Source organism: Cyanistes caeruleus, chromosome 17 (genome assembly GCF_971803275.1).
Source record: "Cyanistes caeruleus chromosome 17, bCyaCae1.hap1.1, whole genome shotgun sequence".
Lineage (NCBI taxonomy): Eukaryota > Metazoa > Chordata > Aves > Passeriformes > Paridae > Cyanistes > Cyanistes caeruleus.
Window position 1 is genome coordinate 16,006,283 of NC_141717.1, and position 18,980 is coordinate 16,025,262.

The 18,980-nt window shown below is 58.3% G+C and overlaps 1 protein-coding gene across 2 annotated transcripts in view; it reads left to right on the top strand.

Moving 5' to 3' along the window:
• Positions 1–18,980, top strand: part of PRKCB (protein kinase C beta) — a 105,514-nt gene that overhangs the window by 40,177 nt on the left and 46,357 nt on the right. For both annotated transcript variants that reach the window (XM_086853772.1, XM_086853773.1), the window contains exons 3-5: positions 1,123–1,205; positions 13,853–13,964; positions 16,182–16,310. In XM_086853772.1, coding sequence (XP_086709898.1) covers positions 1,123–1,205; positions 13,853–13,964; positions 16,182–16,310 — 324 coding nt within the window. The remainder of the gene's footprint in view (positions 1–1,122; positions 1,206–13,852; positions 13,965–16,181; positions 16,311–18,980) is intronic.

Sequence of the window (18,980 nt, forward strand, 5' to 3'; positions counted from 1 at the left end):
CATGCACTTTTCAGCTCAGATACCCGCGAACGCCAGATTCTCCCTCTTTTTATTCCCGGCGGTGACCTCAGAGCGTGTGCCGCGAGTGACAATGAGCTCAGAGGAACAGAAGTGTTCCCAGCCCTCCTCTGACGTTCACTCAACACTTTGTTTGTTCTGCTGAGTTTTACCAAAACGCCCGCTCTGGCTGGGGATATTCCATAAGTTTAAAAATCTGCCACGGGTTTGGTTTAAAAATCTGCCACGGGTTTGGTTTGAAAGCCTGGCACAGGTTTGGTTTAAAAATCTGCCACGGGTTTGGTTTGAAAGCCTGGCACGGGTTTGGTTTAAAAATCTGCCACGGGTTTGGTTTGAAAGCCTGGCACGGGTTTGGTTTAAAAATCTGCCACGGGTTTGGTTTGAAAGCCTGGCACGGGTTTGGTTTAAAAATCTGCCATGGGTTTGGTTTGAAAATCTGGCACAGGTTTGGTTTAAAAATCTGCCATAGGTTTGGTTTGAAAGCCTGGCACGGGTTTGGTTTGAAAATCTGGCACAGGTTTGGTTTAAAAATCTGCCATGGGTTTGGTTTGAAAATCTGCCACGGGTTTGGTTTGAAAACCTGGCACGGGTTTGGTTTGAAAATCTTCCATAGGTTTGGTTTGAAAATCTGCCACGGGTTTGGTTTAAAAATCTGCCATGGGTTTGGTTTGAAAATCTGGCACAGGTTTGGTTTGAAAGCCTGGCACGGGTTTGGTTTGAAAGCCTGGCACGGGTTTGGTTTGAAAGCCTGGCACGGGTTTGGTTTGAAAGCCTGGCACGGGTTTGGTTTGAAAGCCTGGCACGGGTTTGGTTTGAAAGCCTGGCACGGGTTTGGTTTGAAAGCCTGGCACGGGTTTGGTTTGAAAGCCTGGCACGGGTTTGGTTTGAAAGCCTGGCACGGGTTTGGTTTGAAAGCCTGGCACGGGTTTGGTTTGAAAGCCTGGCACGGGTTTGGTTTGAAAGCCTGGCACGGGTTTGGTTTGAAAGCCTGGCACGGGTTTGGTTTGAAAGCCTTCTGGGTCGCTGGGGATCCGATGTGGGTTTGTTCCCTCTGGGCTCTGGCGGTGCCGTGCCCCTGACGCTGTCCCTGTGCTCTCTTTGCAGTTTGCTGCTTCGTGGTGCACAAGCGGTGCCATGAGTTCGTCACCTTCTCGTGCCCCGGTGCGGACAAGGGCCCTGCCTCGGATGTGAGTACAGCTCCTGCCCCTGCTGGAGATGCTCCTGCAGCTTCCAGGGCACTCCCGGCTTGTTGGTTCACAGGCGTCTCTCATTTATGGGAGAGCTTAGGTTGGAAAAGCCTCTAAGAATCGCCAAGGCCAACCATTCCCCAGCACTGCCAAGTCCTCCTCTACCCCACAGCCCCACGTGCCACGTCCACGGGGCTTTTAAATGCCCACAGGGATTGGGGTTCTGTAGCTGTGGGGACTCCCGCAGGTCCCTGGGATATTTAAAACGCTCAAAGCACCCGACAACTTGTGCTCAGCAGAGCAGAGGGAGGCAGAGATTTCCCTTTGGGGCTGAGCCCGCAGCCTTGCCCCGATGTCCTTCCATGCCTTGTGTCAGAAAATCACCCCAGCAGCTGCTGGCCAAGTCCCCCCCGGCTTTCCCGAGGATTTTATTTCCCTGGGCTGGGGGCAGCGGAGCCGCTCGGGTCCGTCTGGCAGCTTCTGTGTTTTAGCGTGGAAACTGCCTAATTTGGGGAACTGCTGGGAGAGAGGAGCTCGAATTGGGGAAACGACAGAGCACCACAGCTCTCACCCTTAAAAATAGAAGTGGTGGGAGCAGGCGGCGTAACAGGCTGCGGCAGGTGGAGGGAGGATGCGGGCCGCCCTCCCGGGGGGAGCCGTGCCCTGTGCCGGGGCGCGGGGGCTCCGGGGGATGGGGGCATCAGCACTTGGCGAGCTTTGTTCCAGCCCGGCTGCTGCTGCTCCTTCCCTCTCCTGAGCCGTGCCTGCCAACGCAGGAGCGGCTGCGGCACCGCCGGCCCCTCCGCCCAGCCGGGAGGGGGTGGCAGGGTGGCACTGCTGTCACCCACGGGACAGGAGCCCCGGAGGGCTTCCTGTGCCAGGGACAGGCTGGGGCTGCCGGTGCAGGCGTGGGCAGGAGCTGCTGCCTGCCTGGAGCGAGGGAGGGAGGCTGAGGCTGGGCTGGGTACCGGGAGCATCCCTCCTCCATCCGCGGCGCACCAGGACCGTGCAGGGGACCAGGGGGCTCCGTGTGTGTCCCCAGCGTCTGGCCCGGTGCCCTGGCCCGGAGCAGCTCACTTGAGGGGATGGAGCTGCAGCAGAGGGGATGGTTTGCACTGCTCACCTGCCCTTCTCTGCCTTTTCTCCGGGCAGTTTCGCTCCCCGCTGCCCAAACGGGGCAAGGAGAGCCGGGAAGGCGCTGAGAGATGCGGGGATGGTGGTGGGGGGTGATGCCTGCCCGGAGGGCTGAGCTGGCAGTGCGGGCAGTGCAGGTGTCCCTGTCCCCCTGGGGATGTGACAGAGCCCTGGGATGTGACAGAGCTCTGTCCCTGCAGAGAGCCAGCGGTGCCCGAGCCCCTCTCCGTGCCCTGATGTGGCACCGTGGGGGTCCCCTGGCCGTGTCCCCGCAGCTCTGGCTCTCCCTTGCTGTTCTCAAGCGCACACAGACACTGCAGGGTGCCCTGGCACCGTGGGGTGCATCACCCACCCTCTGCTTCCACGGGGTCCCTGCGCCCGGGTGGAGCCTGGCTGACTTTGGGCAGTTTTGGGCAGTTTGGGCAGCTTTGGGCAGTTTTGGGCAGCTTTGGGCAGCTTTGGGCAGTTTTAGGCAGTTTTGGGCAGTTTTGGGCAGCTTTGGGCAGCTTTGGGCAGTTTTAGGCAGCTTTGGGCAGCTTTGGGCAGGTTTGGGCAGCTTTGGGCAGCTTTGGGCAGTTTTGGGCAGTTTTGGGCAGCTTTGGGCAGCTTTGGGCAGTTTTAGGCAGTTTTGGGCAGTTTGGGCAGGCTTTAGCACCGTGCCAGGGGGAGGCAGCTGGTGGCTGAGCAGAGCCACAGCTCCCACCCTGCGGTGCCAGGCTGAGACAGAAAGGCTGAAATCTCTCAGCTCGCTGGTGTGGCAGCGGGCAGGGCTGGGCACAGCCTCCTCCCATGCCAGGGGATGCACAGCTGGCCCTGCAGAGCTCCAGCTGAGGGGGGACAGAGCCCTGTGCCCCCCTGGCTCCAGCCCTGCCCCAGCTGTGGCACACCAGGACATGGAGGGACCCTCGGGCAGGTCCCAGCTGCTCTCTGCAGCAGCTCCGGGTGCCCCTGGGCAGCCTCTGCATGGGAAGGGTCTAAATAGAATTGTCACACGTTTAACAGAGCCCAGTGCAGCAGGGCTGGTGTGAAGGCCCCTGGGCACAGTCCCTGTCACTCCCTGCTGTCCCTGGGGGAGCATCGGCGCCTGGCACAGGCAGCAGGCGGCTAACAGCTGCCCAGAGCTGTTAATTAATCTTTTAATACATAACTCCTGAAAATGAAGATGGAATGCAGTCCTTGGGACTAAGGCAGGGAGAAATTGGTCCTTTTATAATTTTTTTGTCCTCTTTTCTGTTTTTTTTAAAAATTTTTCTTTTTTTTTTTTTTTTTTTCTCTTCAGCAAAGGCCACCAGAGCCCCTCGGGTCTGTCCCCTGCCCCTCTGACCCGGGGGTGTCGCTGGGGGATGCAGGCAGGGCAAGCTTCCTTCCTCCTGCACTGCCAGTCTTGCTGTTACAGCAGCGTAATTATATCCATAATACATCATATTTATAATTATATAATCATATAATCCTTAAGGAGCTTTGAATCAGGAGAGGAAGAGCTACTTCAGCACACAGTAATGCCCCGTGGCTTCAGGGATGGGCCAGGGACAGAGGTTTTGCTGTGAAGGATGGAGAGTTCCCCTCTGCTCCACTGATAACCACGCTGTGGATCCAGAGCCAGCTGATGTGGTGGCAGATCTGCTGGCACCAGGCTGGCCACAGGGATGTGTTTTTGCAGCTGGTGCTGCTAACTCTTGCAGGAATACCAATCTGCAGTGAATCCCACGGAAAGAAGGAGTTTATTTTATTGCAGGTGTCAAACCCCAGTGGGCTCATCCCTGCAGTGGGGCAGTGGTTCTGCCGAGCTGGGGAGGGAAGGGAGCAGTGCAGGGCTGCTGCAGCTGGGCTGGGGCTTTGCTGCCAGCTGGGACCCCGGAGCTGCTCCTCCCCGTGGCCCAGACCTGCAGCCCAGGGGGAAAAATCCATTAAAAATATCTTCCAACTTCGCTCCTTGATCTCTGCAGTGCTGCAGAGCTGGGGAGAGCATTTTGTACCTGTGCAGCGCTCGTGGTCCGCCTGTTGACATTTTAACAGCTGGGTAATGGTAATTAGTGAGGCAGAGCCCTGCAGCCGGAGCTGGGGCTGCTGCAGGGGCTGCAGCTTGGTGCCTGCAGGAGAACCTGGGGCAGCAGCTGCTGCACGCTTGGGGAGCAGAGCAGGATCCCTGGGGAGCTCTGAAATGTCGGGGTCACCGCTGAGTGCCCCCACTTTGGGCTGTTCCTGTCTGGTGGGGCTGTGCTGGGACCTCCTCCAGGAGAGCCAGCGTGGCTGTGTGTTTAACCTTGCCAGGGCAGGAGCTTCCATCGGGGAGAGAGGACTAATTACACACCACAGAGTCTCCAAGCAGGGAAAAATGAAAGATTAATTGCTTCTTGCAGCAGGGAACGAAGCCGTAGCTGGAGCTGCTGCAGACACGGGGCTGTGTTTGTGCTGCACGGTCTGCAGGCACCACAGAGACCCCAAAACATCTCCCCACAAAACACCAGCTCTGCAGGCACCACAGAGACCCCAAAACATCTCCCCACAAAACACCAGCTCTGCAGGCACCACAGAGACCCCAAAACATCTCCCCACAAAACACCAGGTGTGCAGGCACCACAGAGACCCCAAAACATCTCCCCACAAAACACCAGCTCTGCAGGCACCACAGAGACCCCAAAACATCTCCCCACAAAACACCAGGTGTGCAGGCACCACAGAGACCCCAAAACATCTCCCCACAAAACACCAGCTCTGCAGGCACCACAGAGACCCCAAAACATCTCCCCACAAAACACCAGCTCTGCAGGCACCACAGAGACCCCAAAACATCTCCCCACAAAACACCAGGTGTGCAGGCACCACAGAGACCCCAAAACACCTTCACCCAGAACAGCAGGTGTGCAGGCACTGCAGGGCTTGGTCCCACATGGGGTCCCACCTGCCTGGTGTGTGACCCACAGCCACTGACTGACCCACAGCCACTGACTGACCCACAGGCAGTGTGTGACTGACCCACAGGCAGTGACTGACCCACAGGCAGTGTGTGACTGACCCACAGGCAGTGTGTGACTGACCCACAGCCAGTGACTGACCCACAGGCAGTGACTGACCCACAGCCACTGACTGACCCACAGGCAGTGTGTGACTGACCCACAGCCGCTGTGTGACTGACCCACAGCCTGTGACTGACCCACAGCCAGTGTGTGACTGACCCACAGGCAGTGTGTGACTGACCCACAGCCAGTGACTGACCCACAGGCGGTGTGTGACTGACCCACAGGCAGTGTGTGACTGACCCACAGCCAGTGACTGACCCACAGCCAGTGACTGACCCACAGCCAGTGACTGACCCACAGCCACTGACTGACCCACAGCCAGTGACTGACCCACAGGCAGTGTGTGACTGACCCACAGCCACTGACTGACCCACAGCCAGTGACTGACCCACAGGCAGTGTGTGACTGACCCACAGGCACTGACTGACCCACAGCCAGTGACTGACCCACAGCCACTGACTGACCCACAGCCAGTGACTGACCCACAGGCAGTGACTGACCCACAGGCAGTGTGTGACTGACCCACAGGCAGTGACTGACCCACAGGCAGTGACTGACCCACAGGCAGTGACTGACCCACAGCCAGTGTGTGACTGACCCACAGGCAGTGTGTGACTGACCCACAGGCAGTGACTGACCCACAGGCAGTGTGTGACTGACCCACAGCCGCTGTGTGACTGACCCACAGGCAGTGTGTGACTGACCCACAGGCAGTGACTGACCCACAGGCGGTGTGTGACTGACCCACAGCCAGTGACTGACCCACAGGCAGTGTGTGACTGACCCACAGCCGGTGTGTGACTGACCCACAGCCACTGACTGACCCACAGCCGGTGTGTGACTGACCCACAGCCGGTGTGTGACTGACCCACAGGCGGTGTGTGACTGACCCACAGGCAGTGACTGACCCACAGCCGGTGTGTGACTGACCCACAGGCAGTGACTGACCCACAGGCAGTGTGTGACTGACCCACAGCCAGTGTGTGACTGACCCACAGGCAGTGACTGACCCACAGGCACTGACTGACCCACAGGCAGTGTGTGACTGACCCACAGCCACTGACTGACCCACAGCCACTGACTGACCCACAGGCAGTGACTGACCCACAGGCAGTGTGTGACTGACCCACAGGCAGTGACTGACCCACAGGCAGTGTGTGACTGACCCACAGCCGGTGTGTGACTGACCCACAGCGAGGTCTCCAGGACCCAGAGTCAGCCTGTGTAAATGTATTCCAGTTGGCAAACCTAATTATAGCTGCAGCTATTAGTAGAATGCATAATTATTTAAATTGTAGACAAAATAATCATTAAGATGACCTTCTTTGCATGATCCTGTTAAAGGTCATCTAATCAGGATGTGTTAATAAATATCAGAGTTGCTCTGGGAAGGTAACAGGCCAGAGTAGCACCATTTCAATTTTTGTGTGTAAACTGTCCCCGTTTGTGGCCTGGGGAGAGGCTTTTGGGAAGGATTTCGGGAAGGATTTTGGGAAGGATTTCAGGAAGGATTTTGGGAAGGATTTTGGGAAGGATTTCTCCATGGAAAGGGCTCCTTGCTGTTCCCCTCTCAGCCAGGGCACAGACCCTGATCTCTCCTCACAGCTCCCGTTCCTCTGGGCTGCCCTGGCCGGCGCTTTGGCGAATCCTCACAACCTTCCTGCAACTTGCTGCTTTGTGTTGTCCTGCTAATTAACTTCTCCAGCCCTCGTGCTGTGCCATCTGCCCCTGGAGCGAGGGCACCTGCTCCTGCTCCGTGGCAGCCGGTAACAATTCCCGTGGGATGAAGATGTCTCTGCCTGCCCGGCTCTTCCTCCTGCCAGCCTTCAGCCCTGTGATGGAGCTGCTCTTCCCTCCTGTCTCGGGGTTTCAGGGGTCCAGAGGCTGAAGGAGGGGCTGGGGGTGCTGTGTCCGTGCCCTTGGCAGGGCTGTGCCGGGGCTGGGCTGGGTTTGTGTCCCCTGGGAGGAGGATGAGGTGCTGGGCAGGCACCCAGGACGGAGCTGCTTCGGGGTCCCTGTGCTCTGCCAGCACCTGGAGGCTGCAGGGAAGGTGCTGTGGGAGCTCTGCACTCCTGGAGGTGCAAAAAAATGACTGGCAAGGCATGTGTGAGTTACCAAACGCGTCTGGGGGATGTGGAGATGCAAACGCCGCTCTGGGAGAGCAGCTGAGCTGGGCTTTTTCTGCTGCTCGGAAAGAAAGAGTGTTCTGTTTGGTGCTGGCAGCAGCAGCCGGAGAGGAACGACTGTCATCCATATCCCTCTGCAGTTGTGTGTGACAGGAGATGAGATCTTTTGCCAATAAAAACGGATTGACCCGCGGGACAGGCGGTGTTTGCACGGGAGCTCCATCCCCAGGAGCTGCCTCCATCCCTCATCCCGCTCTGGTGCTGTGCTCCGGAGCCTGTCTGGGGCTGCAAACCACAGGGAAACTGTGGTGCTGGCACTGGCTGCTGCAGCAGTGTCAAAGTGCCCCCACGGCCTGGCAGGAGGAGCTGGAGTGGCAGAAAGGATGCTCTGAATGGAGGAATCACAGCCTGCTTTGGGCTGGCAGGGACTCTGAAGGTCACAGTTCCAGCACCCTGTTTTCTCCTGTGTGTAGCCTGCTCTGTGTGATTTATTGTGGCTCTTTTTGGCACAAAGACCCGTCACCCTCTCTCCTGAGCTCCCTTGCGTGGTTTTGCTGGGGCTGTTTCTCAGCACAGGTGTTCTCCCAGCCCTGCACAGCCAGGGCAGCAGTTCCCAGGCTGGGCTGCTCCCTGGCCCCAGAGGAACAAGCTGCCCAGGATGTCACCTGCAGCTGTCCCACTGTCCCCCCTGAGCCAGCCCCCTGCAGCCCACGCTTTCCCTGGAAGGGATCAGACCACTTCTGTCTGCTGTGAGCTGTCCCCTGCACACCGAGGGGATTTTCCACGTGGGAAATGTGGGAACCAAATGTGAGGTTTTGAGTTTATGTCCCTGCCAGGGTTTGCTGAGTGCAGGCAGTAAGCTGTGGCTGTGTTGTATTTGCTATTATGCTGTTTAAATCACTATGAAATTCACTTTAAAATGGTCTCTTCACATGAACTGTGCTAATTCTTCTTCAGCAGAGATAATTTAAAGCTTTCTTTGCAATGAGAGGGGGAAAGCAGCAGCCTCTAATCCTGAAGCTCTGTGTTCTGCCAAATGCAGCAAATGTGAGTGCAGAGGTTTCAAGCACCCTTGGCTGTCAGGGTGGGTCTGGCTGCCCCTTCCCGAGGCTCTGCTGCAGCAGATTTGGAGTTTTCTGTCTCTGGGAGTTTGGTGGCAGGGACACCTTCCACTGTCCCAGGCCCTGTGCAGCCTGGCCTGGGGGACAGCCCCAGGGATGGAAGGAAATCAGAGAAGGAAATCCAGAGAAGGAAATCAGGGAAGTTGTTTTTCTTATTTAGACAAGTAAAGAGGAGAAACTTCAGATGCAGTTGGTGAGGGATGGGATATTGCAGAGTTGGTGAGGGGTGGGATATTGCAGAGTTGGTGAGGGGTGGGATATTGCAGAGTTGGTGAGGGGTGGGATATTGCAGAGTTGGTGAGGGGTGGGATATTGCAGAGTTGGTGAGGGGTGGGATACTGCAGAGTTGGTGAGGGGTGGGATATTGCAGAGTTGGTGAGGGGTGGGATATTGCAGAGTTGGTGAGGGGTGGGATATTGCAGAGTTGGTGAGGGGTGGGATATTGCAGAGTTGGTGAGGGGTGGGATATTGCAGAGTTGGTGAGGGGTGGGATATTGCAGAGTTGGTGAGGGGTGGGATATTGCAGAGTTGGTGAGGGGTGGGATATTGCAGAGTTGGTGAGGGGTGGGATATTGCAGAGTTGGTGAGGGGTGGGATATTGCAGATTTGGTGAGGGATATTGCAGAGTTGGTGAGGGGTGGGATATTGCAGAGTTGGTGAGGGATGGTGCAGAGTTGGTGAGGGGTGGTGCAGAGTTGGTGAGGGGTGGGATATTGCAGAGTTGGTGAGGGATGGTGCAGAGTTGGTGAGGGATGGGATATTGCAGAGTTGGTGAGGGATGGGATACTGCAGAGTTGGTGAGGGGTGGGATATTGCAGAGTTGGTGAGGGGTGGGATATTGCAGAGTTGGTGAGGGGTGGGATATTGCAGAGTTGGTGAGGGGTGGGATACTGCAGAGTTGGTGAGGGATGGGATATTGCAGAGTTGGTGAGGGGTGGTGCAGAGTTGGTGAGGGGTGGGATATTGCAGAGTTGGTGAGGGGTGGGATATTGCAGAGTTGGTGAGGGGTGGGATATTGCAGAGTTGGTGAGGGGTGGGATATTGCAGAGTTGGTGAGGGGTGGGATATTGCAGAGTTGGTGAGGGGTGGGATATTGCAGAGTTGGTGAGGGATGGGATATTGCAGAGTTGGTGAGGGGTGGTGCAGAGTTGGTGAGGGGTGGGATATTGCAGAGTTGGTGAGGGGTGGTGCAGAGTTGGTGAGGGGTGGGATATTGCAGAGTTGGTGAGGGGTGGGATATTGCAGAGTTGGTGAGGGGTGGGATATTGCAGAGTTGGTGAGGGGTGGGATATTGCAGAGTTGGTGAGGGGTGGGATATTGCAGAGTTGGTGAGGGGTGGGATATTGCAGAGTTGGTGAGGGGTGGGATATTGCAGAGTTGGTGAGGGATGGGATATTGCAGAGTTGGTGAGGGATGGGATATTGCAGAGTTGGTGAGGGGTGGGATATTGCAGAGTTGGTGAGGGGTGGGATATTGCAGCGGCTGTTTCAGAGCAGAAGCTGCTGTTGGAGCAGGGAGCAGAGGCCGGGTGGGTCGGGGGCTGCAGGGCTCAGAGCCACAGCAGCTGCTGCCCTGCCCTGGCTGCAGGGGCTGGCAAGGCAAGGACAGTGCACTGCCTCTGCTCGTGGCATTTTCCAGCCCAGAGAAAGCTGCTCCTGCCCCATTCCCCAGGCTGGCTCAGCGCTGCTGGGGGAGGAGAGGAGCCTTTTCTTTTCTTGGCAAACTTCTTTTTAACCATTCTTGTTTCAAGTCTCAGCATCTGCACACGCAGTGTTCTCGTCAGTCCTGTCCCCGTGGTACAAAAATAGTCTCCTGGTACAGAGAGCCTTGCTCAAAACCGATCCCCAGAATTGCCGGTTCCTGGCGCTCTCTGAGGCGCTGGGCAAGGTGACACGAGCCCCTCTCAGCCCAGCAGCTCCTGCTCCCCCAGCCTGGCTGCTCCATCCCCTCCCAGCCTTTGGCTCTGCCCCTCTTGGCGGGAGCCTCTCCAGAGCAGGGCTGGGAGCAGAAGGTGAAGCCCCTCTCTGGGCAGGGCTGGGAGCAGAAGGTGAAGCCCCTCTCTGGGGCAGGGAGGGGAGCAGAAGGTGAAGCCCCTCTCTGGACAGTGCTGGGAGCAGAAGGTGAAGCCCCTCTCTGGCCAGGGCTGGGAGCAGAAGGTGAAGCCCCTCTCTGGACAGGGCTCGGAGCAGAAGGTGAAGCCCCTCTCTGGGGCAGGGAGGAGAGCAGAAGGTGAAGCCCCTCTCTGGGCAGGGAGGGGAGCAGAAGGTGAAGCCCCTCTCTGGGCAGGGAGGGGAGCAGAAGGTGAAGCCCCTCTCTGGGCAGGGAGGAGAGCAGAAGGTGAAGCCCCTCTCTGGACAGGGAGGGGAGCAGAAGGTGAAGCCCCTCTCTGGCCAGGGCTGGGAGCAGAAGGTGAAGCCCCTCTCTGGACAGGGCTCGGAGCAGAAGGTGAAGCCCCTCTCTGGGGCAGGGAGGAGAGCAGAAGGTGAAGCCCCTCTCTGGACAGGGAGGGGAGCAGAAGGTGAAGCCCCTCTCTGGACAGGGAGGGGAGCAGAAGGTGAAGCCCCTCTCTGAGCAGGGAGGGGAGCAGAAGGTGAAGCCCCTCTCCAGAGCAGGGCTGGGAGCAGAAGGTGAAGCCCCTCTCTGGACAGTGCTGGGAGCAGAAGGTGAAGCCCCTCTCTGGGCAGGGAGGGGAGCAGAAGGTGAAGCCCCTCTCTGGACAGGGAGGGGAGCAGAAGGTGAAGCCCCTCTCTGGGCAGGGCTGGGAGCAGAAGGTGAAGCCCCTCTCCGGAGCAGGGAGGGGAGCAGAAGGTGAAGCCCCTCTCTGGACAGTGCTGGGAGCAGAAGGTGAAGCCCCTCTCTGGGGCAGGGCTGGGAGCAGAAGGTGAAGCCCCTCTCCAGAGCAGGGCTGGGAGCAGAAGGTGAAGCCCCTCTCTGGGGCAGGGCTGGGAGCAGAAGGTGAAGCCCCTCTCCAGAGCAGGGCTGGGAGCAGAAGGTGAAGCCCCTCTCTGGGCAGGGCTGGGAGCAGAAGGTGAAGCCCCTCTCTGGACAGGGCTGGGAGCAGAAGGTGAAGCCCCTCTCTGGGCAGGGCTGGGAGCAGAAGGTGAAGCCCCTCTCCAGAGCAGGGAGGGGAGCAGAAGGTGAAGCCCCTCTCTGGGCAGGGAGGGGAGCAGAAGGTGAAGCCCCTCTCTGGGCAGTGCCTGCTTTGGCATTTTGCTTCTCCAGCTTCTCGAGCTCTGGGTTCCGGTGGGAATTCAGCATCCTTCGCACGAAGTGGGAATTGTCTCCCTTTGCATAAAGCTTGTGTTTTTTATGAATGACTGACGCTCTCGCTTGCCTAAACAGGAATATCTGTTTCTGGAAGGGAGCGCTCGGGGGCGATCCCTCCGCTGGCAGCGCTGGCACGTGGCTTCTCCCCGTGTCCCCCTGGCCCTGCCTGGCTGCCAGGGGAGCTGGGGGTGGCCGCTGCAGGGGTGTGCAGGATGCAGGAGTGCACAGCCAGGGCCTCCTCTGTCCCAGGACACTGGCAAGGGAATCGGGATCACAGCACGGTTTGGCTTGGAACTTTCCAGACCATCTCAAGGTTGAGTCCCGGCTGCCTCTTGGCTGCCTGCCCTGAGTTTCGTGGGGGGAAACTCCCCCCACCTCCTGTTCTAGCCTAAAATCCAGGCTCCATTCCTCTGCTGTCTTACAAATGTCTGAGGAAAGCGAGGTCCCTGACAGAACTGGCTGCTTGGGGTGTCCAGAACCCAGGCTGATTGCAACCACTCATCCCCTCAACCTTCCCGTGCCATTCTGCCAGCTGGAGCCATGCCGGGAGCTGTGCCTGGAAGCATTTCCTCGGGGTAAAATGTGAGATATTTCCAGTTCCAGTGCCTTGGCTGAAGCCTGTACCCCTCCCTGGCACGGCACAGAGCCAGTTAAAGGAGGCTCTGTTGGTTTTCCCCTCCAGGGTGCCATTGGGGTTATCTGTGGTGCTGAGCAGTAAAACACAACGTTGGTGATTAATGCAGCTGGGAGCTCCAATGCAACAGTGCTGGGAAATTAATTTCGGGGGGATGGAATGTATTGGTGGTGATGTTATAGCTCGCTTCTGATTCCACTCTTTATTTATTTACTCCTCTCGCAGTGCCCTGAAAAGGTGTCTTTGCTAATGCCTGGGCAGCTTTCCAGGCCATTAAAAAGCTGCTCAGCTCAAATGACGGAGCTGGGAGCTGAGCCTCATCCCTAACCCTTAAACAATTAACCTGAGATGAAATCAAGCTGCTCTGTGCCTTCCCCCTTGCCTGTGCTGCTCCTGGGGCTGTGGAGCCCCAGCAGCTCCCTCTGCCCAGCCCCACTGCCCCAGGCTCCCCTGAGCTCCCAGAATTGTCCTGTCTTGCATGGAACACGCCAAGAAATGCCAAACCCTTGCTCTGCCACAGTGCTTGGTTCTGTCTCCCCGTAGAGAAGCTGTTTCTTCTGGAAGTTTTCTCTGGCACAGGCACCCAGAGCAGCTGTGGCTGTCCCTGGATCCCTGGCAGTGCCCTAGGCCAGGCTGGACAGGGCTGGAGCAGCCTGGGGCAGTGGGAGGTGTCCCATGGCAGGGCTGGCACTGGATGGGCTCTAAGGTCCTTTCCAACCCAACCATTCTGGGATTCCACGATTTGAGTTTGCTTGGCTCTAACTCCTGCTGACCCTCGCTGGAGCCCAGGAGTTTGCCCAGTGCCTGCACAAAAGGATAAACTGGGCTCTGCTGGGTCTGCACCCTCTGCTGCTGGACAAGGATCTGCCCTTGCTTTCAAGAAAGCTCAAAATATTAAAGCATCCCCATAGCAGCTTGGATGCCTGGGAGTGTGAGGGGAGGGCTGGCACCAGAGCACAGGAGATGTTTCCTGGGCAGGCTTAATTTAGATGGAATCACGGGTGGTTTTTCCTGCTCTGTGTGGAAGTTGGGCAGTGCCCAGCCCTTCTGTTGGTTCATACCAATTTCACCTGGTGTTTTCCATGCTAAGACTGAGTTATCGAAAAACAGAAAATCCCCAGCCAAGCCAGTGCATTGCTTTTTCATTGTTATGGCAACACAGATGAAGAGGAATAAAGCTGGATCCTGGTGGCTGCTGGAAAAGGTCCCCACGAGTCGGTGGCAGTTGACTCAAGTCCATTAGCAGCACCTCCGGAGCCAGCTGGCACTTGGAATGGGAAGAGCAGGGGTGCCTTGCCAACATTTCCTGCAAGTTTATAATCTTTGTCCTTTATTTTCCCCCCAGGATCCCCGGAGCAAACACAAATTTAAAATCCACACGTACTCCAGCCCCACCTTCTGTGACCACTGCGGGTCGTTGCTGTACGGGCTCATTCACCAGGGGATGAAATGTGACAGTAAGTGACTGGCTCTGCTGGCTCTGCCTGCAGCTCTGGGGGCTCAGGCAGCCCGTGGGGGGCTCGGGCAGCCCGTGGGGGGCTCGGGCACCCCAGGATCCTGGGCTGCAGCCGTGAGCCTGTGCCCTCTGCCAGTGGTGTGGAGCTGCAGGGCTCTGAGTGCCCCAGGGGTGCATGTGGGGGGAGTTCCTGGGGCTGCAGCAGGAGAGGGAAAGGCATTGGGTTGGGGGAACCTCCCTGCATCCCTCTGCAGCAGCAGCATCCCCCCACATCCCTCTGCACGTCATCCCCACATCCCTCTGCACATCATCCCCACATCTCTCTGCACATCATCCCCACATCTCTCTGTACATCCCCCCACATCCCCCTGCACATCATCCCCACATCCCCCTGCACATCATCCCCACACATCCCTTTGTACATCCCCCCAAATCTCTCTGTACATCATCCCCACATCCCCCTGTACATCCCCCCACATCCCCCTGCACATCATCCCCACATCCCTCTGCACATCATCCCCACATCCCCCTGTACATCCCCCCACATCCCCCTGCACATCATCCCCACATCCCCCTGCACATCATCCCCACATCCCCCTGCACATCATCCCCAGATCCCTCTGTTCATCCCCCCACATCCCTTTGTACATCATCCCCACATCCCCCTGCACATCATCCCCACATCCCTCTGCACATCATCCCCCCAAATCCCTCTGTACATCCCCCCACATCCCCCTGCACATCATCCCCACATCCCCCTGCACATCATCCCCAGATCCCTCTGTACATCATCCCCAGATCCCTCTGTTCATCCCCCCACATCCCTTTGTACATCATCCCCACATCCCTCTGCACATCATCCCCACATCCCTCTGTACATCATTCCCCCAAATCTCTCTGCACATCATCCCCACATCCCCCTGCACATCATCCCCACATCCCCCTGCACATCATCCCCACATCCCTCTGCACATCATCCCCACATCCCCCTGCTCATCATCCCCACATCCCTCTGTACATCATTCCCCCAAATCCCTCTGTACATCCCCCCACATCTCTCTGTACATCCCCCCACATCTTCCTGCACATCATCCCCACATCCCTCTGCACATCATCCCCACATCCCCCGCTGCCGCAGCACCCCCAAGTCCCTCTCCAGGAGCACCCCCGCAGCAGCAGCAGCAGCAGCAGCAGCAGCAGCAGCAGCAGCAGCAGGGCCAGCAGCAGCAGCAGCTGCAGGATGATTCCCTGCAGGGTCCCCCGGTGCGTGCCCGGTGTCCCGGAGCCCGGAGCTCCTCTCCCAGCCTGGCTCCGAGTGACACCCTGTGGCCGCGCGGTGCCGCCGCCTCTGCCGGCGCTGCCAGCGGGGGAAATGCTGCGCGGGGAGGAGAAAGCGGGGGGTGGAAGCAGAGGGAAAGGATGGAATCGGTAATTTTCCAAGTTAATCCTGTGTGTTCCTATTTAAGGGGACTGGGACACGCAGCGTGTGCCGGCGCTGGCGGCGGGAGCAGGAGCTTGGCTGCTCCTTGCTCGGGGATGGGGAGGCTTGGCTGTCTGGGAACAGCATATTCCTTAGAACCTTGGGAATCTCGCCAAGGGGAAGTGAGCTGCTCTAAAATGTAAATACGTATATACGTATCTCTGTGCAGAGATGGATCCCTGTGCCTGTCTGTGTGTATACGGGCACACAGGGAAGTTTTAATGCCCCTTTTTGGCTCCTGGCGGATCCAGCCGAGCCCCCGGCATCGCACCCTGGGGTGCTGGCAGATCATTTTAATAATTTTAATGAATCAGCAGCAGAATTCAGGCAGTTTACCGCGGGCCCAGAGCCCCGGGGTCCCTCAGGCTGGACCCGGAGATGCTCCAGCGGGTTCCCGTGCCAGGTTCTGCAGCCGCCCGGGGAGATCCAATGGCTCTGTCTTAATCCCAGAGCCCCTCGCCACGGCCCGGGTTCAGAGCAGGGCAGGATGCCCCTGTCCCCCCCGGCAGCGGTGTCCCCGGGGTGTCCCTGAGGTGTCCCGGTGTGTGCTGGGGTGTCCCCGAGATGTCCCCGGAGTGTCCCCGGGGTGTCCCCGGGTGTCCCGGGGTATCCCCGGGGTGTCCCCGGGTGTCCCGGGGTATCCCCAGGGTGTGCTGGGGTGTCCCGGGGTATCCCCGGGGTATCCCCGGAGTGTCCCCTGGTGTGCCGGGGTGCTGAGGGTCCCCTTCTGTCGCACAGCCTGCATGATGAACGTGCACAAGCGCTGCGTGATGAACGTGCCCAGCCTGTGCGGGACGGACCACACGGAGCGCCGGGGCCGCATCTACATCCGTGCCGACATCGACAAGGACGTGCTCACTGTTGTAGGTACGTGTGTGTGTACAGGTACACTGTTTGTTGTAGGTACGTGTGTGTACAGGCACACTGCTGTAGGTACAGGTGTGTGTGTACAGGTACACTGTTTGTTGTAGGTACAGGTGTGTGTGTACAGGTACACTGCTGTAGGTACAGGTGTGTGTACAGGTACACTGTTTGTTGTAGGTACGTGTGTGTGTACAGGTACACTGCTGTAGGTACGTGTGTATACAGGTACACTGTTTGTTGTAGGTACAGGTGTGTGTACAGGCACACTGCTGTAGGTACAGGTGTGTGTACAGGTACACTGCTGTAGGTACGGGTGTGTGTACAGGTACACTGCTGTAGGTACACGCTGTTGTAGGTACGCTGTTGTAGGTATGGGTGTGTGTACAGGTACACTGCTGTAGGTACACTGTTGTAGGTACACACTGTTGTAGGTACAGGTGTGTGTACAGGTACACTGCTGTAGGTACACTGTTGTAGGTACACGCTGTTGTAGGTACACACTGTTGTAGGTACGGGTGTGTGTACAGGTACACTGCTGTAGGTACGCTGCTGTAGGTACGCTGCTGTAGGTACACGCTGTTGTAAGTACACACTGTTGTAGGTACACTGTTGTAGGTACACACTGTTGTAAGTACACACTGTTGTAGGTACACACTGTTGTAAGTACACACTGTTGTAGGTACACACTGTTGTAAGTACACACTGTTGTAGGTACACGCTGTTGTAGGTACGGGTGTGCCAGGCTGCCCGGGGGCTCCAGGGCAGGCCAGGGCTCCGAGCCTCCCCCTCTGGCAAAGCCTGGCCGTGCCCTGGGGCTCCGGGCATGGTGGCACTGCTGTCACACGCTTTCCAAAGCGCTCTTCCAGTGATGGGAAACTCCAGCATCTGCAGGAAGGGTGTGGTTTGTGGCAGGGAGCAGGATCATCCCATCTCTAGAGGCTTTTACCACCTGGATTTTGAGTTCCCAGAGGATCACACCCCCCGGTGACCTACGGGCAGCTCTCAGGACCTTGAGCCACGTTCTTGTGGAGCCTCCTGTCCCCAGCCCGGGGACAGCAGAGCGGGCAGCTCCAGCGGGATGGCAGCGGGGATTGCTGGCACTGGGCACGGCACTGGCAGTCCCTGCGGGTTTGTGCGGGGCAGGACGAGCTGGGGCCAGCTCGCCAAGGAGGCGAGCACGGGGCGAGCACGGGGCGAGCACGGGGCGAGCACGGGGCGAGCACGGGGCGAGCTCCGGGCGCTGAGGCTCCACCGAGCAGGGTGTGAGGTGCCCCCCTGTGCCCACGCTGCCAGGGCCGCTGCCCCTCCGTGGGCGAGGACCCCGGGCTGGGACACCCTCGGCAGCACCGGATCCTTCTCCATCCTCCTGTGCCCTCGCTGGCTCTTCCCTCGTCCTGCGAGCAGCCGTGACATCCCCCGGGTGGCTCTGTGGGATCCTGTGCTGCTCCTCGCCACCCCGATGGGTGCTCGTCCCCCGGGGAGAGCCACCAGGAGCGCTGCCAGAAAAAATATCCAGTTGTTGAAAATGTTAAGAGTTGTGAAGGCCTTTATAAATGCTTTTTGTGTTGCGTTTGTCTTCAGAGGAGAGCCTAGTGAACCAGGCAGAGCTCTGTTTGCACGAGTCCTGCTTCCCAAGCACCTTCCTGAAGGTTGGATTTAGTGACCTTGGAGGTGTTTTCCAGCGCTGAGGATCCTGTGATTCCCTCCAGCCTCCATCAGATGCCAGCGGGGTGCAGATCTCAGCCTCCTGCTGCTCCCCGTGCGTTCCCACCGCTCCAGAGGCAGCGAGGAGCTCCCCAGCCCCGTTCTGTGCAGCTGCATCCTCATTCCTTCAGCTGGCTTTGAAAGGCTGTTTTATTTCTGGCCCGTTCTGGAGGTGTTGGTGAAAACGTGTCAGCTGCTGGCTTTTCCAGAAAGGACGGGAAGGAGCTGAGCTCCCCAGCTCTGCCGTGGAGCTGTGGGAGTGCTTTGGGAGAGCAGAGCTGGCCACTGGGGAGCCCAGATGGCCCCAGAGCACAGTGGGCACCCAGGCCTGGGGAGATGGAGCCGCCCAGCCCTGTGCTGGCCCTGGGATTCCACCTGGAATCCGGGGCAGCTCCGGGCCCTCACAACTCAGAGGGGCTGGAGCGTGTCCAGGGAAGGGAACGGGGCTGGGGAAGGGGCTGGAGCAGCAGGAGGGGCTGAGGGAGCTGGGAAGGGGCTGGAGAATCCCTGAGGGAGCTGGGAAGGGGCTGGAGAATTCCTGAGGGAGCTGGGAAAGGGCTGGAGAATTCCTGAGGGAGCTGGGAAAGGGCTGGAGAATCCCTGAGGGAGCTGGGAAAGGGCTGGAGAATTCCTGAGGGAGCTGGGAAGGGGCTGGAGAATCCCTGAGGGAGCTGGGAAAGGGCTGGAGAATCCCTGAGGGAGCTGGGAAGGGGCTGGAGAATCCCTGAGGGAGCTGGGAAGGGGCTGGAGAATTCCTGAGGGAGATGGGAAGGGGCTGGAGAATTGCTGAGGGAGATGGGAAAGGGCTGGAGAATTCCTGAGGGAGATGGGAAGGGGCTGGAGAATTGCTGAGGGAGATGGGAAAGGGCTGGAGAATTCCTGAGGGAGCTGGGAAGGGGCTCAGCCTGGAGCAAAGGAGGCTCAGGGGGAATTTCTGACTCTGCACAAGTCCCTGGCAGGAGGGGACAG